At 38.1% G+C, this 16508-nt stretch overlaps 2 protein-coding genes across 2 annotated transcripts in view; both read left to right on the plus strand.

The window, feature by feature from the left end:
- Positions 1-9398, plus strand: part of LOC111139288 (protein phosphatase 1 catalytic subunit beta) — a 43781-nt gene extending 34383 nt beyond the window's left edge. Inside the window, exons 8-9 of the mRNA XM_022491524.1 lie at positions 2838-2972; positions 7532-9398. Coding sequence (XP_022347232.1) covers positions 2838-2972; positions 7532-7636 — 240 coding nt within the window. The 3' untranslated portion in view covers positions 7637-9398. The remainder of the gene's footprint in view (positions 1-2837; positions 2973-7531) is intronic.
- Positions 9399-16033: 6635 nt separating this feature from the next.
- LOC111139284 (speedy/RINGO cell cycle regulator family member A) overlaps positions 16034-16508 on the plus strand; it is a 32838-nt gene continuing 32363 nt past the window's right edge. Inside the window, exon 1 of the mRNA XM_022491519.1 lies at positions 16034-16065. The gene's annotated coding sequence lies outside the window, so the exon portion shown is untranslated. The remainder of the gene's footprint in view (positions 16066-16508) is intronic.

Here is a 16508-nt window from a genome sequence, read left to right on the forward strand (position 1 = left end):
CCCAGGGTCCTGGGATCGAGTTGTGCATCGGGCTCTCTGCTTGGCAGGAAACTTGCTTCTCCCTCTCCCACTCCGCCTGCTGTGTTCCCTTTCTAACTGTCTCTCTCTCTGTCAAATAAATAAAAATAAAAACGAACTAAATAAATATATACATAAAACTTGAATATTTTAATACTAACTTCGTACAAATCTGCTTTTTTTATTTTTGAGGAAACTGAGATCCAAGAAAGCTAATTATATAAGGAAAGTAGTAAGAGAGGTGAAGCCTATACCTTGATCTCATAATTAGCAGTCTAATGATTTGTTAACCATTTTTCACCCTTGGGGAAGAAATGTTTCAAACTAAATACATTTTTGCAGTGAACTGCAATGCTGACAGATTTTTTTGGTGTTTGTCTGAAGCTTAGAAACATTTGATCCCATTTTAATATGATGTCTTATGTATTTTAGATAAGAATCCAGTGACAGTAGTATTAAAGGACACTTTTGAGACAGTTGGGGAAATTCAGTTATAGACTGGGTCTTGGATATGAAGGAGTCGTCGTTTTAGCTTTGTGAAAATAGCATTATTGTGTAAGAAGAATGTCCTTTTTTCAGAAATGCATGCTCAAGTATATAGAGGTAAGATGACATGTCTAGGATTTGCTTTAAAACATATCAGCAGAAGGACACCTGACTGGCTCAGTCAGTAGAGCATGTGGCTTTTGATCTCAGCCTGTTGAGTTCGAGCCCCACATTTGGTGTTGAGATTATTTAAAAACAAACAAACAAACAAACAAAAAACAAACAAACAACAACAGCAAAAAAACCCACGTCAGCGGAAAGAAAAGGGGGATTCAACTTAGTTGAATAAATGAATTAACAAAGCTTACTTTAATGATTTAATATATCAAGTCTTCATGCCCTCTGAAATATAATTTTTATGAAATACATTCACCGACAGGTATTTTTATAAACTTTTTCATGCTACTTTTGAAAGTACTGAAAGTATTTGAAATTTTAAGTATAATACCTTTTTTTTTTTTTAAGATTTTATTTATTTATTTGACAGAGATCACAAGTAGGCAGAGAAGCAGGCAGAGAGAGAGAGAGAGAGGGAAGCAGGCTCCCTGCCGAGCAGAGAGCCCGATGCGGGACTCGATCCCAGGACCCTGAGATCATGACCTGAGCCGAAGGCAGCGGCTTAACCCACTGAGCCACCCAGGCGCCCCTAAGTATAATACTTTTAAAGATTCCTTGTTTTTTCTTTGCCTGTTAAAGCAGAGTTTATTAGGTATATGCCATTCCATAATACTTCCCTTTTGGGGGATGCTTTACCTGACTACTTCTTTATGTGATCCTGTGGGTAAACAAAGATGACTGGCTTTTCATTTTCTGTGCATGTTGTGTGTCACATGCCTTTTTCCTAGTAGAATTTCCTAGTTCTGTTGAAATGAAGTCCATCCCCAAATCCTTTGCTTTTGGCAGTTTCCTTTTGGTAAATATTGTATTTATGATTTAACTGACTAATAAAACCTACTACTAGGGAACAGTGCAGAGCTGCTAAGTTTCCTAAGAAGATACCCACTGATAATCAGATTTTTCAACTATAAATTTCCATTCACTCATCTTTACAGAAATGGACAGTGGTTTTTTTTTTTAAAGTCAAGTTATTGAACTCCGTTGGTTTGGACAGTCTTTTTCTAGACTCTTCCAAAATCGTATTCTGCTATTGTCAAACATATTATCTCTAAAATTAAGAGACTTAATGCTGGGAAACACCACAACCTACAAATACATCCTTTTACAATAAACCTGTTCGTTTGATAAATGTGTGATGAATAAGTGAAAAAGCAAACTAAGAACTAAAAGGATATACTGAATGCCAAACACTGTGTATGGCTGATCTAGAGTAGATAAGATGACCAAGATCTTAACAGAAAAGGTTAATACCTAATTTCTACCATGATATAATTACAGTAGGAGCATTTATCTGATACTAAGGTAGGAATTATTTTAAAATGTTAATTATTTGGGGGGAGCCTGGGTGGCTCAGTTGGTTAAGTGTCTCTTGGTTTCAGCCAGGGCATGATCTCAAGTTCCTGAGATCAAGCCCCACATCAAGCTCTGTGCAGAGTCTGCTTGTCCCTCTCGCTTTGCTCCTTCCCCTTTGTGCATGGGCGCTTAATCTCTCTCTCTCTCTCTCTCTCTCTCTCTCTCTCTCCCTCCTCCCCTTCCCCCCTTTCTCATAAATAAAATCTTTAAATAAATAAAAAATAAATGTAAATTATTTTAGAGGTGCTTTCTCATTAGCAAGTATTATAAGATAATTTTGCTTAATCAAAGGATGCCTAAAAGACTTCAAAAATTATTCTTGCCTACCATAAATAAATATAAAATGTTTATGTGTCATTGTGTCTACTTCTCAGATTTGTAGAGCTGAGAAACATAAGTTGTTTAAATCATTCATAAGTTGGTAACAGATTCTAGAAATCATGTTAAATCATTAAAGAGTTAAGGATTCCATAGTTGTGATATAATGCCATTATCTAAGAAGTACTTGGTATCCAAAGTCCTGGTAGATACTGTACTTATTAGCATATGGAGAGTCTTAGAAATGGTATAGTTTTTAAACATTTTAGTTATCACAAATGTATTATTTCATTTAAGCTAAATCCTTGCCATTATAGAAAAGGCATGCCAATTTTAGTATTCTAAGACAAGTTTAAAAATCAAGCTCCCAAAACAAAATAGTGTTTATTTTTAGGTCTTTGTTGCACTAATCTCAATAAATAATATAGACAGTTGAGAATTAGTTATAAATAAGTGAGTTTTTTCTTTGACCTTTCCTTTCACAGGTGGTAGAAGACGGATATGAATTTTTTGCTAAACGACAATTGGTAACCCTATTTTCAGCCCCAAATTACTGTGGCGAGTTTGATAATGCTGGTGGAATGATGAGTGTGGATGAAACTTTGATGTGTTCGTTTCAGGTATGATATAATATATATAAATCTGTTTTTATTCAAAAGTGATTATCTGGAGCATTTGGGTGGCTCAGTCAGTTGGGCATCTGCCTTCAGCTTGGTCATGGTCCCAAGGTCCTAGGATGGAGCCCCACATAGGGCTTCCTGCTCAGTGGGGAGTCTGCTTCTCTCTCTTCCTCTGCCCCGTCCCTCTTCCTCCACTCATGATCTGTCTCTCTCTTTCTCTCTCCTCTCAAATAAATAAATAAAATCTTTTTTTTTTTTTTAAGTGATTATAACAGATTTGTTAGAGATTTCTGTTTTCATTCACAAGGGTTCCAGACATTTTGGTATATATCAAACATTAGAGCTTTGAAGAACTTAAGTTAGTCATTCTTGATACAGATGTTTGAATTGTTAAATTCCAGTATCACTTCTTGGAATAGGGGCTTAACCTTCGAAAAGAATGTGAATTCATTTAGTAACTTAGATTTTGTTTACTTTTGCAAGAAACAGACCAACTCTGGCTTTATAGTTTGCTACTTAAAATCATTGTTGTTCACAGACTAAAACAACTTCAGTACTTTGGTTTTTTGCAAAGGGTTTTATGTCCCTCTCATGCATGTACTATATTTCTCTTTATCTAAATGTAGAGGGGCTTTCCTATCCTTCTTTCCCTTTATTGTATTATACTGTTTCTATCAGCTAGTACAGCTAATATGTGTAAATATGTGACTCCTCATTTAAGCATAGCAACTAGACGTTATCCTTCAGCATTTAGCATAGTGGAATTGAATTAATTTCTTTTTCACTGAGATTCTGTGATGCTCTGAATAGTCCTAAGAAATGCTTCATAGATCTTTTCTATACACTTTTTGTGTAAATATTGAAATTTTCTGTGTATAATGTAGGTTAAAGCTTTATTAACACAGAATAAATACAGTAAAAAAGTCAGACAATAACAAGTATTGGTGAGGATGTGGAGAATTTGGAACCTTCATACATTGATGGAGGGAATAAATGGTGCAACTGCTTTTGAAAAGTGTGTGGTAGTTCCTCAAAGAGTTAAACATAGACTTTCTGTATAACCCAGCAAACCCACTCATGGGTATACCCAAAAGAATGGAAGGGAGATACTCAAATACAGGTATATGCATATTCATAGGAGCATTATTTATAATTGCCAAAATGTGGAAACCACCCAAATGTCCATCAACTAAAGAATGAAAACAAAATGCAGAATATCCATTAAATGCCATATTGTTTGACAATTAAAAGGAATGAAGCACTGATACATGCTACTGCATGAATGAACCTCAAAAACATTATCTCAGTGAGAGGAGTCAGTCACAACGTATGATTTTGTTTATGTGAAATAGCCGGAAAAGACAAATCAGTAGAGAAAGATTAGTATTTCCTTGGAGTTGAAGGGAGTTAGGGGAGTAGAGAATGGAAATCTGGAGTGATTGCTTATGGGAGCAAGATTTCTTTTGGGGTGATAGAAACTCTAAAATTAGATTGTAGCAGTGGTTGTACAACTCTTAAGTATTTTAAAAATCATTGATTTGTATATTTTAAAGTTGGACTTAATGGTATGTAAAATATTTAAATACATTTTTTAAGATCTACACATAAAGTAAGATTAAAGAGCTTGTGACTGATTACCCTCTAAATAAATAGTAGTAGAGTCCATTAATGTACAGTATAATACTAGTTTCAGGAATAGAATTTAGTGATTCATCACTTACATATAACACCCAGTGCTCATAACAAGTGCCCTCCTTATACCCATTACCCATTTAACCTATCCCTCTGCCTACCTCCCCCAGTCAACCCTCAATTTGTTCTCTATAGTTAAGAGTCTGTTTTATGGTTTATGGTTTGCTTGTCTCCCTTTTTTTTTTTCTTGCCCCTCTGTTCCTCTGTTCTGTCATAAGGTATTGGTCTTTCTCAAACTGACTTAATTTTGCTTAGTATAATAAACTGTGATTCCATCCATATCATTGCAAAGGGCAAGATTTCATTGTTTTTCTTTGGCTGACTAATGCTCCACTGTATATCTATACCACATCTTTTTTTTTTTTAACCTTTATTTGATTTGATTTGATTTTTTTTCCAAAACAGGTGAGAAAGAATATTTATTTAGAATAAGAAGATAATAAAAATACAAAATTTTAAATTCTGAAAAATATTACAAAATTCAGAAAAAACATAATATTTCAGTAAGGTAACTGACTAAAATCTGTACATACTATTTTCCTATACATTTCTTCTTCTTCTTTTTTTTTTTAATTTCTTTTCAGCGTAACAGTATTCATTGTTTTTGCACCACACCCAGTGCTCCATGCAATACGTGCCCCCCCTAATACCTACCATCTTGTTTCCCCCACCTCCCACCCCCCACCACTTCAAGACCCTCAGATTGTTTTTTCAGAGTCCAAAGTCTCTCATGATTCACCTTCCCTTCCAATTTCCCTCAACTCCCTTCTCTTCTCCATCTCCCCATGTCCTCCATGTTATTTGTTGTGCTCCACAAATAAGCGAAAGCATATGATAATTGACTCTCTCTGCTTGACTTATTTCACTCAGCATAATCTCTTCCAGTCCTGTCCATGTTGCTACAAAAGTTGGGTATTCATCCTTTCTGATGGAGGCATAATACTCCATAGTGTATATGGACCACATCTTCCTTATCCATTTGTCCGTTGAAGGGCATCTTGGTTCTTTCCACAGTTTGGCGACCGTGGCCATTGCTGCTATAAACATTGGGGTACAGATGGCCCTTCTTTTCACGACATCTGTATCTTTGGGGTAAATACCCAGTAGTGCAATTGCAGGGTCATAGGGAAGCTCTATTTTTAATTTTTTGAGGAATCTCCACACTGTTCTCCGAAGTGGCTGCACCAACTTGCATTCCCACCAACAGTGTAAGAGGGTTCCCCTTTCTCCACGTCCTCTCCAACACATGTTGTTTCCTGTCTTGTTAATTTTGGCCATTCTAACTGGTGTAAGGTTGTATCTCAATGTGGTTTTAATTTGAATCTCCCTGATGGCTAGTGATGATGAACATTTTTTCATGTGTCTGATAGCCATTTGTATGTCTTCATTGGAGAAGTGTCTGTTCATATCTTCTGCCCATTTTTTGATATGATTATCTGTTTTGTGTGTGTTGAGTTTGATATCAGCCTTTTGTCTGTACTGTCATTTGCAAATATCTTCTCCCATTCCGTGGGTTGCCTCTTTGTTTTGTTGACTGTTTCCTTTGCTGTGCAGAAGCTTTTGATCTTGATGAAGTCCCAAAAGTTCATTTTCGCTTTTGTTTCCTTTGCCTTTGGAGACGTATCTTGAAAGAAGTTGCTGTGGCTGATACTGAAGAGGTTACTGCCTATGTTCTCCGTTAGGATTCTGATGGATTCCTGTCTCACGTTGAGGTCTTTTATCCATTTCGAGTTCATCTTTGTGTGCGGTGTAAGAGAATGGTCGAGTTTCATTCTTCTACATATAGCTGTCCAGTTTTCCCAGCACCATTTATTGAAGAGACTGTCTTTTTTCCACTTCTATACCACATCTTTATCCATTTATCAGTCGATGGACTTTTGGGCTCTTTCCATAATTTGGCTGTTGATAATGCTGCTGTAAAAATCAGGGTACATGTATCCCTTTGAATCAGTATTTTTGTATCCTTTGGGTAAATATTTAGTAGTGCAATTGCTGAGTTGTAGGGTAGTTTTATTTTTAACTTTTTGAGGAACCTCCAGAGTGACTGCACCAGTTTGCATTCCCAGAACCAGCAGTGTAAGGGGCATCCGCTTTCTCAACATCTTGTTTCCTATGTTAAATTTAGCCGTTCTGACAAGTGTGAGGTGATAGCATACTTTTGATTTATATTTTCCTGATGATGAGTGATCTTGAGCACTTTTTCCCATATGTAGCCAGCTCGATCTTTTGACTCATAAACTAAGTGTTCTTCACTCACCACAGAGATACAGTAATTAAATTCGTTTTCTTTTTCTTTTCTTTTCCTTTCTTTCTTCTTCTCTGTCCCCCCCCCCTTTTTTTTTAATTTAAGGTGCCTGGGTGGCTCAGTTGTTTAAGTGTCCCACTCTTGATTTTGGCTCAGGTCATAATCTCAGGGTCATGAGATTGAGCCCTGCATTGGCTCCATGGTGATAACACTGGGACTGAAGCTTGCTTAAGATTCTCTCTCCCTCTACCCAACCCCCAACTCCCATGTGCACACCTTCTCTTTCTCTTTCACAATAAAGAAATTAAAGTAAAAAAAAAAATTTTTTTTTAACGTAAAGGATTGGGAAGTTGATAGGATTTGTGTGCTTGAGCTTTTGTTATTAACAGAATGACAAATAATAGCAATATTCAGATATTTAGTTATCTATGAAAACTTTTTAAATGTGAGAAATGTTCATGAAACTTTTCTGTTATTTTCTGTACTTCTATTGCAATTTGTGTAATTATGTAAATATTTTATTTACAACTTGTTATTTCTTGAAAAGTCCACTTTCCTAACAATTTTCTTTACCTTACTGCTTTTGAAAGAATAACACTGTTAATAAATTATTTACTTTAAGATATTGAAACCATCTGAAAAGAAAGCTAAGTACCAGTATGGTGGACTGAATTCAGGACGTCCTGTCACTCCACCTCGAACAGCTAATCCACCGAAGAAAAGGTGAAGAAAGGAATTCTGTAAAGAAACCATCAGATTTGTTAAGGACATACTTCATAATATATAAGTGTGCACTGTAAAACCATCCAGCCATTTGACACCCTTTATGATGTCACACCTTTAACTTAAGGAGACGGGTAAAGGATCTTAAATTTTTTTCTAATAGAAAGATGTGCTACACTGTATTGTAATAAGTATACTCTGTTATAATATTCAGCAAAGTTAAATCCAAATTCAAAATTACCCATTAAAAGTTACATCTTCACGTATCACAATTTTTAAAGTTGAAAAGCATCCCAGTTAAACTAGATGTGATAGTTAAACCAGATGAAAGCATGATGATCCATCTGTGTAATGTGGTTTTAGTGTTGCTTGGTTGTTTAATTATTTTGGGCTTGTTTTTTGTTTTGTTCTGTTTTTGCTAGAATAATGGCAAATATTTTAAATTTTTTTCCCTGAACATTTTTTTCAAGTGAAATGTGGGAAGAGCTTTAAAGACATTCACCAACTATTATTTTCCCTTGCTTATTTACTTATGTACCTGTTTGATCTTACTGAGAAAACTTATGCCTCATTACAGTAAAAAGGAATTTTAGAGATTGATATTTTTAAAAAACAGGCAAACTATCCAGTCCAGTGATTGAATCAGACAGTTTGACTGGGCAAACTTTACAGCTGATAGTGAATATTTTGCTTTATACAGAAATTGCCACTGATTTGGATTTGTGCACTCTAATTTTTAACTTATTGATGCTCTATCGTGCAGTAGCATTTCATTTAACGTTAAGATAAGGCTCATATAGTATTACCCAACTAGTTGGTAATGTGATTATGTGGTACCTTGGCTTTAGGTTTTAATTCGCACGAAACACCTTTTGGCATGCTTAACTTTCTGGTAACACCCTCACCTGCATTGGTTTTGTTTTTGTTTTTGGTTTGGTTTTGGTTTTGGTTTTTTGTTGTTCTTGTTGTTGTTGTTGTTGTTGCTATTTGTTTTTAGATTCACAGAACATGAGAATCCTTTTTTGACAAGCCTTGGAAAGCTGACACTATCTCTTTTCCTCCCTCTTTACGAAGGATGTATTTAAATGAATGCTGGTCAGTGGGACATTTTGTCAACTATGGTTTTTGGGTGCTTAACTGTCTAATATTGCCATGTGAATGTTGTATACGATTGTAAGGCTTATGTCACTAAAGATTTTTATTCTGATTTTTCATGATCAAAGTTCATACAATATTGTATAGACATGCTTTGTAGTGAACTATAGTAGCAATAATTTCTGTACATGATCAAGGGTTTATTGCAGCATTTCTTTTCTTGTTCTCTTTTTTTAAAGGGTTAGTATTAACAAATGACAAGGAGTAGAAAAGTCAACATAAAGGTTTTAGAAGGAGAACTTACAGGACACAGATTTGTAATTCTTTGGATGCGACCCTTTTAGATGTGATTCTAAAAGCTTTTATTGAGTATTGTCAAATTTGTAAGCTTCATAGGGATGGACATCATATTTATAATGCCCTTCTTCTATATGTGCTACCATTGATGTGAAATTCTTGACCTTAATATTGTCTTTGAAAATGTTCAGTTGAGAATTCTGTTAACTTACATTTTATGAATTGGCATATTGTATTACTGCAAGAGATTTGATTTTCAGCACAGTGCAAAGTTCTTTCAAATGCATATGTCTTTTTTTCTAATTCCATTTTGTTTTAAAGCACATTTTAAATGTAGTTTTCTCATTTAGTAAAAGTTGTCTAATTGATATGAAGCCTGACTGGTCATTTTATTCCTTTTTTTTTTTTTTCCCATTTACAATGAGACATTTAGACACACATTCTATTCAAACAGATTTTAATGTCTGACATATATCGAGTTGATTCTTTTCTGGAAGTGTTCATATACTACATGTGATATATTGGGTTAGGTTACACAGGCTTTTATGTAATGTGATTTAAATATCTTCCTAATTGGAGTGAAAGTTGAGCAATTTCTAGTAGAATTTTAGATGTACTCTTAATAGCCATAGTGAAGCAGGTCTAGAAAAATAAATCTGGTGGGAGACAGGGCAGTCTTTTATTAATCTCTGTGTTAGAACATATTAATTTGAATTCAGCTTACTGTGTTTTTATAATAATTCATCTAGGTCAGTATTGAATATGAAAAAATAGTCATTAAGCATATTAATATTGGTCACTAAATTTAAAGGATAGAAATTTATGTTTAAAAATTATTCAAGCAGTTGGGGTCCTGGCTGGTTCAGTCAGAGGAATATAGGATTCTCGTTCCTCAAGGTCGTGAGTATGAGCCCCATGTTGGATGTAGAGATTACTAAAAAAAAATACTACTCAGGCCATCTTAAAACCACTTTAAAAGTTTCTATCATATAATGTTATAAATATTATCTCGTTGGTAACACTGCTACTTCAAATAAATAAAACTCCCATTTCTTTTTTTTTTTTTTTTTTTTTTTTCAAAGATTTTATTTATTTATTTGACAGACAGAGATCACAAGTAGGCAGAGAAGCAGACAGATAGAGAGAGGTGGAAGCAGGCTCCCTGCAGAGTACAGAGCCCGATGTGGGGCTCGATCCCAGGACACTAGGACCATGACCTGAGCTGAAGGCAGAGGCTTTAACCCACTGAGCCACCCAGGTGCCCCAAAACTCCCATTTCTTAAGAGAAAAATACCCTGTGAGTCTAGTGTCACTAATTTATGTCATTCTTCCTCTCTGATTTTTAATTTCTATGTTCAAATTTATCTTTAATCCAAATGTCATGACATTTAAAATTAAACATGCTAGTGTGATGGGTCACAGATTATCAGGTTATATTTTTGTTAGTTCCTAACTGGAAAAAATCAACTACATTGTGCTACCCCTTGTGTTTGAGACTTCAACATTTTTCGTTTTAATTTTGCCTAGGCACAAATTTAATCATGATCATCAAGACTGGTTTGTGCAAAATGTTGAGTCAGGATACCAGCAAGAAGAATTTAAAGCTTTAAAAGGTGGTCAGTTAATTGGAAGTGTTAGGGGTGTTGAAAGGATATATATATGCCTTTCAAAAAAAAAATTCATCTGAGGGAAAACCAGGAACATCTTGAGATGTATACCTTAAGAACATTAAAGTGTATTCACTGAGCCAAGGAACTGAAATAGTATCATCATTTATAAGTTCAGGTATGTTTGTTCCTTTGTCTCCTTGGCAACCATAACTCTTGAACCAAAAGAACAATTATTTTCTTTCACATCTATATACTAAAAATGTGCTTAGAGAAGGAAAGTGGTCAGGTTTGTTCCGGTCTATCTACATTGACCTAACCCCCCTCCTTCTTTCCTTATGAATCCATCCCTGAATCAAAGCTGTGCCTGAAAAGACACTAAATAGCCTAAGTATACCAGTGGCATCCACTGAGAAATACTGTGTCTCTTTTGCTAATAGTTTTCAGTGTTTTGTAATTTCCTTAAACAGCTAAGAAAGGGTTAAAGGAATTTTAAAGTGGTAAAGGGATTTTCATACCTTGCAAAATGAACAGGAGTTAAATAAGACATAAACCGATTCCATGTAAGTATACACAGTTTTATTATCTTTGTTCTCTTTAAAATGTTTATTCAACAAAAGTGAAATTTAGATTCAGTGTAATAATTTTGATCTGTTAAAATTGGATTTTACCTGTACATTCCAGAATTTCTACACAAGTTCCCTAGTTAGAAAATTGTAAAAGTCAAAACTTAACTTCCTCAGCCACCACCTCCTATATTAGTTGACTTATAAACTTCTTTGTCACTGTGATTTACTTTCTCATTCAGGTCTCTCTAACTCTCTCATGCAGGTGTAAGGGATGGAATTACTTGAGAAATCATTTATTGGTAGAATTCATGAAGCTACTCAATTTACCAAATTAAAATTAATAACCTACTTTATTATCTCATCAAAATGTGTGAAGCCCAGGGCCCAACTTTCAACATGTAGCTGTTGTGTAGTATCTAACTAAAGAAAGTTTTAAAAACAAGTTCTGGGCACCTGGGTGGCTCAGTTGGTTAAATGGCTGCCTTTGGCTCAGGTCATGATTCTAGGGTCCTGGGATTGAGTCCTGTGTCAGGCTCCCTTCTCAGCAGAGAGCCTGCTTCTCCCTCTCCCTGCCACTCTGCCTACTTGTGCTCTCCTATCTCTCTATCAAATAAATAAAATATTTTAAAAAAAGAAAAGAAAGTCCCTATGTCCCAGAATAATTGCCTCAGGTTTTGTAGCCCATGTCTAGTTAGGGCCTGGTAACTCCACTGAGGTTAATTTGATAATATCACAGATCTAGGTTAAAAGCTTTCTGTTACTGTACTGTAACACCTGTTTTGAATAAAGTACCTTAATCTTTCATCAGCTGAGTTCCCTAAACTCTTTGGGTGTGCTCATTGACAGATTAACGCGAACTATGGTCTATTCCATTTTTTGAAGAAAACAATTATTCGTTGTACAGATCAATTAGTATATTGGACATGCCTTTAAGAATTTGTTGTATTTGGCCCTTAGACAGTTTAATTGTGACCTGAATGTAAGCTTGTATAGGCAAAGATTTTTTGTCTCTTTTTTTTTTTTCCTCCTGGTATATCTAGCTTCTAGAGTGGTGCCTGGCCTGTAGTAGGCATGCAAGTTTTTTTTTTTTTTTTAAGGTTTTATTTATTTGAGAGAGAGACAGTGAGAGAGAGCATGAGCGAGGAGAAGGTCAGAGGGAGAAGCAGACTCCCCATGGAGCTGGGAGCCCAACATGGGACTCGATCCCGGCAGCCCGGGACCATGACCTGAGCCGAAGGCAGTCGTCCAACCAACTGAGCCACCCAGGCGTCCCAAGTTTTTTTTTTTTTAATGAATGCAAATGAGTTTCAAAACTTGGTGTTTTGACACCTTGATCTTTTGGAGAAAAAAGCCCCAAAAGAAAAAATGCCTCAACTTGTTTTTAACAGTTCCAAATTTCATTTATCCTCAGTGTATTATCAAAACTGTCATCTTCATTTGGTAAAATATTGGTAAATATGAGAAGTTGTGGGGCACCTGGGTAGTTAAGTTGGTTGGGTGTCCAATATTATTTCAGCTCAGGTCGTGATCTCAGGGTCGTGAGATTGAGCCCCATGTGGGGCTCTGCACTGAGCATGGAGCCTGCTTAAGATTCTCTCCCTCACCTTCCTCTCCGTACAACTCACACGCTCTGTTTCTCAAAATAATAATAATAGGGGCGCCTGGGTGGCTCAGTGGGTTAAGCCGCTGCCTTCGGCTCAGGTCATGATCTCAGGGTCCTGGGATCGAGTCCCTCATCGGGCTCTCTGCTCAGCAGGGAGCCTGCTTCCCTCCCTCTTTCTGCCTGCCTGTCTACTTGTGATCTCTCTCTGTCAAATAAATAAATAAAATCTTTAAAAAAAATAATAATAGTTAATTTTAAAAGCATGAGAAATTGTGTCCAGTTACTTAAAGAAATACTTCCCAGGTAGCACCTGAAAGGCATATTGGGGAAATTGCCCTTTTTTTTTTTTTTTTAAAGATTTTATTTATTTATTTGACAGAGATCACAAGTAGGCAGAGAGGCAGGCAGAGAGAGAGGCAGAAGCAGGCTCCCCGCTGAACAGAGAGCCCAATGCGGAGCTCAATTCCAGGACCTGGGAACATGACCTGAGCTGAAGGCAGAGGCTTTAACCCACTGAGCCACCCAGGTGCCCCGGGAAATTGCCTCTTGTTCAGAATCAAAATTGCCAAGATCTTTATAGCTCCTTTCTTGCCCCTCCCCCTTTCTGTAGTCTAGGTTCTCTGTTTAATTGACCTTAGGGTCACCTTTGTTGTGAGCTACTTCAAACATTTTTAGGAAAGTGGTATAGTGTAACATTTTGTCTTTCAAAAATCGCCTAGTATTTATGAACACTTAAAATTAGGAATCTAAACTTGAAAGTGGAAAGGCTGTTGCCTCAATTTAACAAATAAGGATTGTATCATAGAAGCAAGTATGGGGAAAGATGTGATATTTTCAGTAAGGAACAAAAAAATGAGGTAAAGTGAAGAAACGTATTCTAGAGAAAAACTTAATGCAGTCCTTTTGTTAGATTGATTATTGTACCATCCTGATACTTCTCAGGAGTTGTATTGCTTCCAGTATAAGAGAGTAGTCAGCCACAATGAATTCTGGGTGCTAGTGTAAATTCCAGGAAGAGGATTTGACCCAGCTTGGATGAAAGGTGCTTATGACTCCCAACAACTGAAGAAGAGTGATGATACGTATGAACACATCTGCTATCCTTGCAGCCAAGTGGTTTGGGAGGTTGAGTAGAATATTTCCAGAAAAAGTGTGTTGAAAAGAAAATCCAAAGGTGTTCTCTATGACATACTTTAAGAGATAATCTAGTCAGTCTGAAAATGAATAGTTGGCAAGATGTAGACCAATGGGAACTCTTAAAATTGGTACAACTGGGGACTCCTGGCTGGCTCAGTTGGTAGAGCCTGTGACTCCTGATCTCAGGGTCAGGAGTTTGAGCCCTACATTGAACATATAGATTATTTATAAATAAAAATAATAAAATTTGTACAACTACCTGGAAATTGAATTTAGCATTTGTAATCTTGTAAATTGTATACCCTAAAACCCATCATTTTCACTTCAAAGCATTTATAGGAAAACTACATGCTGCATGCACCATGGGGCATGTACAAGCAGTAGTGATTGATATTTGAAACATGGGCACCAACCAGTCAGACACCCAACTAATCAGAAACTGTACCAGCTATAACTAACAGGGTCTTACCGAAGCACAGCCACTGATGACCAAGTCTGCGTACAAGAAGGCTCATAGTTTTCACGGTAGCAAAAAATGACCCAAATGATCATTGATGGGAGTATGGTGATAATTACAGTATATTCATAGAACAGAATTCTATACAACAATAAAAAATATTTACAATTTCTGCATTAGCATGTTAAAAATCTTAAACTATGAAGAATACAAAGTATTAAATTTACAAACAAAATCTGTGTTTAAAGATACCAGTAAATCTTAAGGGAATGGGAAAAACCAAAGTCACCTCTTAAGGAAAGTAAGGGGAGGAGGAGGAACACACAGGACCTCATCAGTATTATGTTCTATTTCTTGGGTGTTAGGTTCATCCTTTTTCGGTGGGTAGTGGCTTCTCCAGTTTTTGTTTCATGCTCTGCTGCCTGCATATATGTTACTATATATATTCTTTTGTACATATCAAACATTCCATTTTTTAAAGTATGTATGCAACACCATTTATGTAAAATTGTATCCATATGTACACATAATAAAATATTTTTATTAAAAAGCTGGTTAAAAAGATTGCAAAAATCAGAGCTTTAGAAGGTGCTACAGGAATTCAAGAATGGCACAGTCTTGCACTAAGTACGCAAATGATGGGCGGAAGGCTTAAGTTGGGTCTTAAAGGATGGATATAAGACAGAAAATTTAAATGAAGGTGAAAAAGAGAGCACCATATATGCCAGCTCAAAGAAGAAAGTTAAGAGATGCTCTGAGAAAAGCAAGTATGTAAGTCTGGAGTAAAGAATCAGTGGGTAAAAGTGGGGAGATATATTTAGAATGAAAACAAGCGTTTACTAAACTTTACAAGTGTTTACTAAGCATCAGTTACATCCCAGGCATTTGGCCAAGGACTACAATGAGACCAAAATGAAAAGGTTCCTGTAGAAGAATTTACAGCTTAGAACGGTAGATTCAATGAAATCGTGTAACACCACCGCTGCCACGGTATTCACACATTTGTTTAAGTGATCTTTTCCTCTGTTCATACAGTTATTTAACGTAGCAGTAACTTTGGGCATTACAGTTGCTGCTGCAAAGTTAATTTCTGATTCTTTGTCCTCCTACTATTGACGTTTCTCTTTATTATCTACTAGCGTGTGTGTGCAAGGCGCCCCGCTTGGTGCTGTGAGGTAGAAAGGAGCTGGGAAGACCTGAAGTCCCAGCCCCGCCGGGCCTCTCCATCTAACGGAAGGGAAGGGAAAAGGCTCGAATACAATCCTAGCTTTGATAAACGTTCAAGAGGAAGGGGCTAAATTAGGAGGCCAGAAGAGGTCTGGGAGGGTGGCGGCTTTCTGGCAGGACGGGCCCCAGAGGGTCCGCACCGCCAGGTAGGTCAGCTGGCAGCAGGGGCTCCGCCCGCAAAAGCCGCGCGGGAGGGGGAGCGCTCCAGCTGGAGCTGAGCGTGGGGAGTGAGGCGCGCGCAACCTCGGGTGGGCCCCGCCCCCGGCGGCGGCTCTGTGCGCTGATTGGCCTGCACGAGCCTCGCTCCGGGTTGGCGGGAGGTCTCCGAGCAGGTAGTGGCCGCTGTGGAGCGAGTGGCGAGCAACTGCCTGAGGCCTCAGAGCGTCCGGGGGAGGCTGTCCCGCGGCCCGGCGCCCTCTCCGCAGCCCCACGCTTTCGCAGGTATCTTCCGCTAGCGCCCTGGCTTCGGGCCTCGTCGGCCACCCTCCAGTTGCAGCTGTGCCTGGTCCCTCCATCCCTCTGGCAGCGGGCCCCGCCGCCCACCGTGTGAGGACGGGGTGGCATTGCGGCCCCTTTCCTACGCGCTTCCGCTCGTGAGTCCCCTCAGGCTCCCTCGCCGCCACGGGAACACGGCCTCCCAGAGAGGGGCGGGGAGAGGGGCGGGGAGCGTCGAGGTCGGAGTTGCGCGGCGAGGGGAGGCGGCTACCAGCGGTGGCGTGGGCGAGCGGGCGCGGTACCCTCGGTAGCTCGCCGGTCCCCTCCGTCGTTCTGTGGGGGCTTCGCGAGTGCGGTGCCTTCGCGCGGGAGGCCGCGGGCCTGCGGCGGACCGGGAGCCACGGAGGGACGACGCGCTCGCACGTGCCGGGCGGTGGCCTCCCGCCGCG

Source organism: Enhydra lutris, unplaced genomic scaffold (assembly GCF_002288905.1).
Source record: "Enhydra lutris kenyoni isolate GAN:26980312 unplaced genomic scaffold, ASM228890v2 scaffoldscaffold98, whole genome shotgun sequence".
In the NCBI taxonomy this organism is placed as follows: Eukaryota; Metazoa; Chordata; class Mammalia; order Carnivora; family Mustelidae; genus Enhydra; species Enhydra lutris.